We start from the raw sequence: 11,636 nt of genomic DNA on the forward strand, positions 1-11,636 counted from the left end.
TGTGACAGGGAATGGAAGCTTTTTGTGTGCAACAGGTAGGGGCAATTGAATGCAAGCTCCACTAAATATATATACACACACACACATATACAGTGTATTCGGAAAGCATTCAGACCCCTTGACTTATTCCACATTTTATTACATCACAGCCTTATTCTAAAATTGATGAAATTAATGTTTTTCTTCATCAGTCTACACACAATACCCCATAATGACACATTTAAAACAGAAATACCTTATTTACATAAGTATTCAGACCCTTTGTTATGAGACTTGAAATTAAGCTCGGGTGCATCCTGTTTCCATTGATCATCCTTGAGATGTTTCCGCAACTTGATTGTAGTCCACCTGCAGTAAATTCAATTGATTGGACATGATTTGGAAAGACACACACCTGTCTTTGTAAGGTCCCACTGTTGACCGTGCATGTAAGATCAAAAACCAAGCCATGAGGTCGAAGGAATTGTCCGTAGAGCTCCGAGACAGGATTGTGTCGAGGCACAGATCTGGGGAAGGGTACCAAAACATTTCTGTAGCTTTAAAAGGTCCCCAAGAACACAGTGGCCTCCATCATTCTTAAATGGAAAAAGTTTGGAACCACCAAGACTCTTCCTAGAGCTGGCCGCCCCGCAAAAAAGAGTAATCGGGGGAGAAGGGCCTTGGTCAGGGAGGTGACCAAGACCCGATGGTCACTCTGACAGAGCTCTAGAGTTCCTCTGTGGAGATGGGAGAACCTTCAAGAAGGACAACCATCTCTGCAGCACTCCATCAATTAAGCCTTTATGGAAGAGTGGCCAGACGGAAGCCACTCCTCAGTAAAAGGCACATGACAGTCCGCTTGGAGTATGCCAAAAGGCACCTTAAAGCAAGATTCTCTGGTCTGATGAAACCATGCAACATCCCTACGGTGAAGCATGATGGTGGCAACATGCTGTGGAGATGTTTTTCAGCGGCAGGGACTGAGCGACTAGTCAGGATCGAGGGAAATATGAACAGAGCGAAGTACAGAGAGATACTTGATGAAAACCTGCTCCAGATCACACAGGACCTCAGACTAGGATGAAAGTTCACCTTCCAACAGGACAATGACCTAAGCACACAGCCAAGACAACGCAGGAGTGGCTTTGGGACAAGTCTCTGAATGTCCTTGAGTGGCCCAGTCAGAGCCCGGACTTGAACTCAGTCGAACATCTCTGGAGAGACCTGAAAATAGCTGTGCAGCGACGCTCCCGACCAACCTGACAAAGGTTGAGAGGATCTGCAGAGAAGAATGGGAGAAACTCCCCAAATACAGCTGTGCCAAGCTTGTAGCGTCATACCCAAGAAGACTCGAGGCTGTAATCGCTGCCAAGGTGCTTCAACAAAGTACTGAGTAAAGTGTCTGAATACTAAAGAAAATGTGATATTACATTTTTATTTTTTTTTCAGTTTTGCTTTGTCATTATGGGGTATTGTGTGTAGATTGAGGAGAAAAATATTTTATTCATTTTAGAAAATTGGCTGTAACGTAACAAAATGTGGAAAAAGTTAAGGGGTCTGAAAACTTCCCAAATACCCTGTATACAGTTGAAGTTGGAAGTTTGCATACACTTATGTTGGAGTCATTAAAACTAGTTTTTCAACCACTCCACATTTCTTGTTAACAAACTATAGGTTTGGCAAGTTGGTTAGGACATCTACTTCGTGCATGACACAAGTAATTTTCCCAACAATTGTTTACAGACAGATTATTTCCCTTAAAATTCACTGTAACACAATTCCAGTGGGTCAGACGTTTACATACACTAAGTTGACTGTGCCTTTAAACAGCTTGGAAAATTCCAGAAAATTATGTAATGGCTTTAGAAGCTTCTGATAGGCTAATTGACATAATTTGAGCAAATAGTAGGTGTACCTGTGGATGTATTTCAAGGCCTACCTTCAAACTCAGTGCCTCTTTGCTTGACATCATGGGAAAATCAAAAGAAATCAGCCAAGACCTCAGAAAAAAAGTTGTAGACCTCCACAAGTCTTGTTCGTCCTTGGGAGCAATTTCGAAATGCCTGAAGGTACCACGTTCATCTGTACACACAATAGTACGCAAGCATGAACACCATTGGACGACGCAGATGTCATACCGCTCAGGAAGGAGACGCGTTCTGTCTCCTAGAGATGAACGTGCTTTGGTGTGAAAAGTGCAAATCAATCCCAGAACAACAGCAAAGGACCTTGTGAAGATGCTGGAGGAAACAGGTACAAAAGTATCTATATCCACAATAAAAACGAGTCCTATATCGACATAACCTGAAAGGCCTCTCAGCAAGGAAGAAGCCACTGCTCCAAAACCGCCATAAAAAAGCCAGACTACGGTTTGCAACTGCACATGGGGACAAAGATCGTACTTTTTGGAGAAATGTCCTCTGGTCTGATGAAACAAAAATAGAACTGTTTGGCCATAATGACCTGTTATGTTTGGAGGGAAAAGGGGGAGGCTTGCAAGCTGAAGAACACCATTCCAACCGTGAAGCACAGGGGAGGCAGCATCATGCTGTGGGGGTGCTTTGCTGCAGAAGGGACTGGTGCACCTCACAAAATAGATGAAATCATGAGGGAGGAAAATTATGTGGATATATTGAAGCAACATCTCAAGACTTTAGTCAGGAAGTTAAAGCTTGGTCACAAATGGGTCTTCCAAATGGACAATGAGCCCATGCATACTTCCAAAGTTATGGCAAAATGGCTTAAGGACAACAAAGTCGAGGTATTGGAGTGGCCATCACAAAGCCCTGACCTCAATCCTATAGAACATTTGTGGGCAGAACTGAAAAAGGGTGTGCGAGAGCAAGGAGGCCTACAAACCTGACTCAGTTGCACCAGCTCTGTCAGGAGGAATGGGCCAAAATTCACCCAACTTATTGTGGGAAGCTTGTGGAAGGCTACCTGAAACGTTTGACCCAAGTTAAACAATTTAAAGGCAATGCTACCAAATACTAATTGAGTGTATGTAAAATTCTGACCCACTGGGAATGTGATGAATATCAAAATGTGTAGAATTGCAGCAAACATTTTCTCTACTCCCATGAAAAAATGCTCAGAAATAAATGTTTTAGCGCTATATTCCAAATGCCTGTATCGCAAGAATCAAGGTTTTGTTATATTTAGTTTTTTAGGAGAGTTCACGTCCGCTTGTTCTCAAGCATACATAAGGGTGTGTTCATAACAATTCAACTGTTCCACCTTGTTAGCTGACAAATAGATTTAAGTTGGTTAAACTTTAAATATAAATATTATCTGGCTATTCACTAGCACGTGGGCTTGAGAGATTGTTGATGAAACCTCTGTTAGTTTTCTACAGCCTAATGCCTGCTACAAAATGTTATTAGTGAATGTGCATTATGCATGGTTCTAGTAAAATTTGTAACAAAAAGGGCATTTTCATAGACTTGAAAGCCAGATCAGTGATTTATTGCAAAAAAAGCAGGTTAAACTATTTTGATAAAATAATGAATCTGTTTTATGGTTGTGGAAGGCTTATATTTAGCCTAGGTATAATTACACAAGCCCTGAATTCATTAGATTATTGCTGACTGTTCGTAATGCAGTGGCCAAAAGTTTTGAATGACACATTAATTTTTGCAGTCTGCATGATGGCAATTTGCATATACTACAGGATGTTATGTATTGAACAGATGAATTGCAATTAATTGCAAAGTCCCTCTTTGCCATGCAAATGAACTGAATCCCCCAAAAACATTTCCACTGAATTTCAGCCCTGCCACAAAAGGACCAGCTGACATATCAGTGATTCTCTGGTTAACACAGGTGTGAGTGTTGACGAGGACAAGGCTAGAGATCACTCTGTCATGCTGATTGAGCTCGAATAACAGACTGGAAGCTTCAAAGGGAGGGTGGTGCTTGGAATCATTGTTCTTCCTCTGTCAATCATGTTTACCTGCAAGGAAACACGTGCCGTCATCATTGCTTGGCACAAAAAGGGCTTCACAGGCAAGGATATTGCTGCCAGTAAGATTGTACCTAAATCAACCATTTATCGGATCATCAAGAACTTCAAGGAGAGCGGTTCAATTGTGAAGGCTTCAGGGCGCCCAAGAAAGTCCAAGTGCCAGGACCATCTCCTAAAGTTGATTCAGCTGTGGGATCGGGGCACCACCAGTACAGAGCTTGCTCAGGAACGGCAGCAGGCAGGTGTGAGTGCATCTGCATGCACAGTGAGGCAAAGACTTTTGGAGGATGGCCTGGTGTCAAGAAGGGCAGCAAAGAAGCCACTTCTCTCCAGAAAAAACATCAGGAACAGACTGATATTCTGCAAAAGGTACAGGGATTGGACTGCTGAGGACTGGGGTAAAGTCATTTTCTCTGAGGAATCCCCTTTCCGATTGTTTGGGGCATCCGGAAAAAAAGCTTGTTCDGAGAAGACAAGGTGAGCGCTACCATCAGTCCTGTGTCATGCCAACAGTAAAGCATCCTGAGACCATTCATGTGTGGGGTTTCTTCTCAGCCAAGGGAGTGGGCTCACTCACAATTTTGCCTAAGAACACAGCCATGAATAAAGAATGGTACCAACACATCCTCCGAGAGCAACTTCTCCCAACCATCCAGGAACAGTTTGGTGACAAACAATGCCTTTTCCAGCATGATGGAGCACCTTGCCATAAGGCAAAAGTGATAACTAAGTGGCTCGGGGAACAATCCATGGCCAGGAAACTCCCCAGGCCTTAATCACATTGAGAACTTGTGGTCAATCCTCAAGAGGCGCGTGGACAAACAAAAACCCACAAATTTTGACAAACTCCAAGCATTGATTTTGCAAGAATGGGTTGCCATCAGTCAGGATGTGGCCCAGAAGTTAATTGACAGCATGCCAGGGCGGATTGCAGAGGTCTTGAAAAAGAAGGGTCAACACTGCAAATATTGATTCTTTGCATCAACTTCATGTAATTGTCAATAAAAGCCCTTGACACTTATGAAATGCTTGTAATTATACTTCACTTTTCCATAGTAACATCTGACAAAAATATCTAAAGACACTGAAGCAGCAGACTTTGTGGAAATTAATATTTGTGTCATTCTCAAAACTTTTGGCCACGACTGTATATCGTGAATCGCTCATAAATCTGAAAAAATCTAGATATCATTTCTAGGCCATGTCACCCAGCCCTACCCCCATCAAAGTTGCACAAGCACTAATTTCATGGAACTACCCAGGTACTGACACATTTTTAAAGATGCACATTTTGCATTGTTTGTTTTCAGTGTATTTTGAAAAAGACTTCACTTGTTTAGAGAATTGATGAATGTTAAATATGCAGAAATCCCTCTGCCAGTTCCTGGTGGCAAAAAATGTGAATAGTTTGCCTAATTTCAGTTTGTGACTAACTAAGCAATGCATAGTGTAGAGAATCATTGTACCATCTAAACCGCTGTGAAATATTTTTTCAGTAACCAAAAATATAGTACTTTCATCTGTTTGAATCTGTTGTACAAAACCTAAAGTAAAAGACGCAAAAGCGAAACTTAAGAAAGGAAAGTATAGAAACAGCGCACATAGAACACTTCTACCCCTTCTTACACTTGCTTTCAATGGAAATTACAGATCTATAACACCGATTTCTATGTGAATTTGGGTCACCCCAAAAAGTTATAAATTGCAGATTTAAGGATGGAGGTTGCTTTTGTGCTCTTACTCAGAATTACACTTTTTCTCCAAGGCTCCTCAGGACAAGCCGCTGCTCCAGACCAAGACCTCTGCCTCGGAGTCCACTGAAAGGCTTAAGCCAGCTCCCTCGGACCCAGAGAATGCTTCTGCCACTCCCCCCAAGGTCTGCACCACTCCCCCCAAGGTCTGCACCACTCCCCCCAAGGTCTGCACCACTCCCACCAAGGTCTGCACCACTCCCACCAAGGTCTGCACCACTCCCACCAAGGTCTGCACCACTCCCACCAAGGTCTGCACCACTCCCCCCAGGATGGAGGTACCAGAGACCCAGAGTGACAAGGAGGATGCGATGGAGGAACAGACCGGGGCGTCATCAGCATCTCAGTCAGATGACATAAAAACATTGAGCAGTGCAGAATCTTCAGAAGAAGAGGAGGAAGAGGAAGTAGCAGCAGCACAGGAGAGCGGGCCCAGCAGCATTCTACCTCCCTCCGTACTGAATCAAGCCAGTGCCATCGCGGAGCACTTCACCAACACCGCCAGGCGAGGCAGCACGGATGATGCCCGCTCCCTTGGCTGCCCCTCGCCACGCCTTCCCAGCCGGACTGGCAGCACCCTCAGCCTTGGCGGCGAAGCCAATGAACGCCCCCACTGGCTGAACAGCGCCTGCTTCGAACCAACCCAGGACAACTTTGGCGGAACGGATCTGACTATGCTTTCTCCGAGGGATGACAGCCTCTTTGAGATCCACAGGAGGAGAGACTCTACCCTATCCAAGCAGGACCAGTTGCTCATTGACAAAATCAAAAGCTACTACGAGACTGCCGAGCACCAGGATGCCAACTTCAGCCTCAGGCGCAGGGAGAGCCTGACCTACATCCCTACTGGCCTTGTCAAGAACTCTGTCAGCTGGTTCAACAGTTCGGACGAGAGCCCTGGCGCAGAGAAAAGTGATACATCAGCCGTGGCCACTTCCTCTGCACCTCACCCTTCCACTTCAGAACCTGATTCATCCAAGGCTCCAAATGTCTGGGACTGCATGACCTCCAGTGCATCATTTGACTCACTGGAGCTGGAGAGAAGTAAGAAGCCTGAGGTGGTGGGTTCAGAGGCAGAGAGAAAGGACCGGTCTCAGGGTTTACAGGAGAGGCACATCCAGGACGAGGAGTTCCGACCTTCATCTGAGATGATCAAGGTTTGGCAGGACATGGAGAAAAAAGGGAGCAGATCCCAGGGAGAGGCCAGAGGCCCTGTGAAAGACAGCAAGGCTCAACAGAAGACCTCTAGAGTCGCTGGTCCAAGCCTGTGCAGAAGGAGCCAGACTCCAAAGAAGAACTCTGAATTGGAGCCTGACGATTCCTTTATGATACTGGAGGAAGCTGACCTGAGCACCATCACTGAAGAGTCCATGAGCCCTTCGCCCATCAAGAGCAAGGTGTTTGGGCTTGGCCGTACAGCGAGTGTGAGGGATCCCCGCAGATCCAGGGTTGACGAGGGTAGGCTTTCCAGAGCTCCTTTGCCCAGGGTCATCCAGTTGAGGGCTGAGGAAGGGGAGGAGGCCAGCAAGGAGCCTCAGTCGCCGGACGATGCGGAGATGGCTAAGAACAAAGTTTTCCAGTTGGCCCGGCAGTACAGCCAGCGTATCAAGTGCACCACACCAGCTCCTAGGCAGCGAGATGTCCTGTTTGGAAAGAAGAATCTGCCCTGTGTGATCGAAGAGAAGCCAGAGAGCTCAGGTACGGAAGATATGGAAGAGTGTTGTGTTTTTCTAAATGATGTGCACTCAGGTAGGAAAGAGCTTTGTTTGTCCCTAAGTGTTGTGCCTCAAGAAGTGCTGTGTAATTCATTTTACCAAGTAGGGTTTGAACTAGTCTTAGCCTCGCTAGGAGGTGCTCTCCTATTAGCCTGGCAAATATCGGTTTCCAGTGACTGATAGGGCTGCCCACATTGGGGGGAAGATTTGATGGAAAGGTTTACTAATAGATTGCTTAGCAAATCATACAGTTTTTATTTATGCGGCCTATGTAGTTTACATGCACACTAAACCAGTATTACTTCGACTATGGCAATACTCTGAGTAAGGCAGAGTAAGGTCTTAATTAGAGTAAGCATACTCCGAGTAAAATAGGTTGAATATCGAGCTATTTTCCACATTATTATAGGATTATTAGGACAAGTAAAAGCCTTAATCGGAGTATTGCTCTTTCTCTGAATACTTTTCGGCAAACAAGCGCACAGGAAAGCAACTTACTCCAGAAGAGAAGGCATTGGGTGAGTCAAGGTAGGATGATGAGTAGCTGGTTTTAGCAATGCTAATTAGTATTCTCCAGCCAATTTAGCTTGTTTGCTAAATTGTGTCATTGGTATGTCGTTGTCGTGGGTATATTAGCGGTCGTGACGGACATGAGACGGAGCTCACGATAAGCTCCCACTGTTGTCAATGCAGCCTACTACATTGGCAGCATGAGCAGTACAGCAGCACTTAAAGCACGCATTTTGACTCTATTTTCCTGAACCCGACACAAGTCACTGAAGCTTCTGGAAACTGGAAGAAATGTCTTGCGCTGCCTTCGTAATATGCTGCCTGAGTAGCAGTCAAAAAACTATGCTGACAGAACGCGAATGTGATGTTTTGTAGTGCATTGTAGATTTGTCATTACTCAGAATATTGTTTTACTCAGAGTATTCACAATAATCGTGAATATTGTGTGCATGTAAACATACCTGAAGATACCAAAACTACTACTAAGCAATATAGACCGCAGTGTCCCTTCGGAGAATTACAGTATACCACACGAGAATGCCTAAAATAAAAACAGAACTTTCAACTTATTCTGATTCTCTGACGCTCAGATACTTCCTGTTAAGTCTTGTTTATGTGGTGTGCTTTGTGTTTTACAGGTAAACCCAACTTGACGCTGCCCCTGCTCTCGTTTGATCGTATGAGCACTCTCCAGGAGTTGAGTCCTATAGCCATATCTCCCAACCCTGCTCACATGCCTAGCTCTTTGGGCAGTCCCCGGGTCCTTTCACCCGGCCGCATGTCCGCCAAGAGCCCACTCAATCCTACGCCTACCGAGGCTTTTAACTGGCCCGACGTGCGGACACTTCGCTGCAAGTATGCCAGCTCGGACAAAGATCAGGCCCAGCTGCCACCAGTTAACCGAAGCCGTTCAGTTCCTGAGAGAATGGACAGCGGCCCCAAAAGGCGCTCAAGCTTCTGCTCCAGCTTAGTCACTGCTTCTGGTACAGTCGAGGCTCCGGCATACAGACCCCACCTCAGCAGGGACCCTGGACCTGGAGAGGGGTTGGCTAGGCTCCACAGGGCCGGGTCACTGGACCAGAGGCTGAGTGGGCTGCATCTGAGTGAGCTGCAGAACCTCCAGGATGAAGTCCCTAATGACAGTTACTACATCTCAGCACAGGCCACCATGCCCAATGACCACAGGGTCGTTGTTGTGGAGAAGGTTCCGGAGCCTGAGACAGAATCCAGCTCTGCAGAACCACTGGAGATGGTACTCAGGGCAAGGAGAGTAGAGGTGGTAGAGGACATAGATAGCTATGTCCAGATCCGTTCACCGACCACTAGAGAGAAAATCTCCATCATGGCTGTGATCGACCGCTGCCGGGCCTATCAGGAGTCAGATGAGTATAGGCAACGGGAGGAGGGCGGGGCTAAGGCAGAGTCAGTACCCTTGAGTGGGAGGGGCAAGGAACTTGACAAGGGTCCACCCTCAAATGAAATGCTTGACGATGCCCAGAAAACTGCTATGAACTTGGTCAAAAAGACAGATGCTAGTCAACAGAACGTGGTGAAAAACTTGAGACAAAAATTCCTTAACTTGAGGTGAATAGCACCAGTAAACTTTAAGTAACCTTTTATTCTGTTCATATTTTTCATCAACTAAAGGGTTTAAGAGCCTGGTATGCTGATCTCAAGTTAGGATTCGGTGTGCATGTTGGTCAGTCCTGTACTGCAATGTAATGACTTAAGCTTTGCTGTCAAACTTTCTGTGTACATAGAAGCGGTTATAGTGACAGCCCAGGGAAAATGTAGTTGTTTTGTCTCAAATGTTGCATAGAAATGTTTAAATATCTATGTACAATACTCAAGAGAACCCTCTCTTGATCCTGAAATTATGTCTGTCTAAAGCACCTTTTGTATAGCTTGTGTTGTTCCATCATAAGGCAATTGTATTGCATAATTGAAGAAATCAATTCTTTGGAGGGAGCGAAATGTACTTAGTTTTCTTTCTAGGGTGGCTACCCACTGGGCACAGATGTCACTTCAACGTCTAGTTTTGATTTACATTTGATTGACTTGTCAACTAACGTAAATTCATAGTAAAACCAACAAACATTTTGACCATCATTGGGTTTAGGTTAAAAGTTGGGTGAAAAAAAGACAAATTACCTAAATTCCTTTATGTCAATGACCATGTTGATTCAATGTCTTTATATTGAATTGTTTTGTTGAAATGACATGGAAACAACATTGATTCAACCAGTTTGGGCCCAGTGGCTACTGTGTCTCTGACATGAAATGAGAGCCCCTCAGCATCATAGCAGCACTACTGTTTACTGGAAAACACAGAAATATATGATATTGTCTGACGACAATAGTTTTGGGGGGAAATGCTGACTAGAAAATTAAGGGATTGAGTCTGAAACTTGAGAGCATTACATAATTTGCTGTCTTTACGATCCTTCCTTGAACTCTCACCCTGCACTAGACTTAACCTTCACTGCACATGGCCTGACCACTAAAATGCACATGAGAGAGTCATGGCCATACTGGGATATAATGGTTCATTAATTGCCCTGTGACCACTTTGTAAATCCCACCTGAAGTGGTGATAGCTCAAGGTTTGTCTTGTAATTTTATATAATCATTGAATTGTCAAATGGATTGAGAATCAAAGACCCTGTATGGAGTGTTGCTCTTTTCTAGTCAGTCAACTTCTTACCTTGATTATATATATATTATTGTTCAGTTAATTGGCTAATGATGTGCACTTTGTATGTGTTCTCTGCTTCGGCTGCCCAAAGGAACTTCATTCACAGCAACAGGTCATTGAAATGAGTCGACGTAAAACTTGAAAGAGTGAGAACTAGTGTACACGTATAGATCCAGGGGACCCTAGTCAAAGGGGTCTAGGTCTTCTACTGCTAAAAAGTGTTACTGTCACTGCTCACTACTCCAAGGGTCATTCCTTCTCTTCACTTTCTACATTTACCTCTTATTTATTAAGCCAACGTCAATTTTATGAACATTACTTGTCTTGTCTTTATATATTTGTGAGTGTGTGTGTATGTGTATATATATATATATATATATATACACACATACACACACACAAATATATATACATGTGTATATATGTATGTGTATGTTGTCTTGTATGTTGACGGTTGTACAGAAACGTTTGTGTTGCCTAGAGATGGCATACATTCCATATTAAAACAGCACATAATGCTCACATGTCCAGAAAAATGTTTTATTGTGTGCGCATGCGTGCGTTCGAGTCAGGGAGATCACGTCTTTCTGTTTCTTTTAAATAATTGGGGCTGCATGGCTGGACAAATAAGGTTTAGTTGAATCTCCTTAACACGGAACCCAAACCGGCTGCACGCGTGCGCCATCGTGCATAAATGTATTTTGTTCCCCCACACCAAACGCGATCATGACACGCAGGTTAAAATATCAAAACAAACTCTGAACCAATTACATTAATTTGGGGACAGGTCGAAAAGCATTAAACATTTATGGCAATTTAGCTAGCTAGCTTGCACTTGCTAGCTAATTTGTCCTATTTAGCTAGCTTGCTGTTGCTAGCTAACTTGTCCTGGGATATAAACATTGAGTTGTTATTTTACCTGAAATGCATAAGGTCCTCTACTCCGACAATTAATCCACACAAACGGTCAAGCGAATCGTTTTGTAGTCATCTCTCCTAGGCCTTTTCTTCTCTTGACTTTA

General features: G+C 44.2%; 1 protein-coding gene across 1 annotated transcript in view; it reads left to right on the forward strand.

The window, feature by feature from the left end:
• The window catches only part of plekhg3 (pleckstrin homology and RhoGEF domain containing G3), a 64,684-nt gene extending 53,548 nt beyond the window's left edge, over positions 1-11,136 (forward strand). Inside the window, exons 17-18 of the mRNA XM_023973880.2 lie at positions 5,709-7,392; positions 8,558-11,136. Of these exons, the coding sequence (XP_023829648.1) occupies positions 5,709-7,392; positions 8,558-9,507 (2,634 nt within the window). The 3' untranslated portion in view covers positions 9,508-11,136. The remainder of the gene's footprint in view (positions 1-5,708; positions 7,393-8,557) is intronic.
• The last annotated feature ends 500 nt before the right edge of the window (positions 11,137-11,636 follow it).

This window comes from Salvelinus sp. IW2-2015, linkage group LG28 (assembly GCF_002910315.2).
Source record: "Salvelinus sp. IW2-2015 linkage group LG28, ASM291031v2, whole genome shotgun sequence".
In the NCBI taxonomy this organism is placed as follows: Eukaryota; Metazoa; Chordata; class Actinopteri; order Salmoniformes; family Salmonidae; genus Salvelinus; species Salvelinus sp. IW2-2015.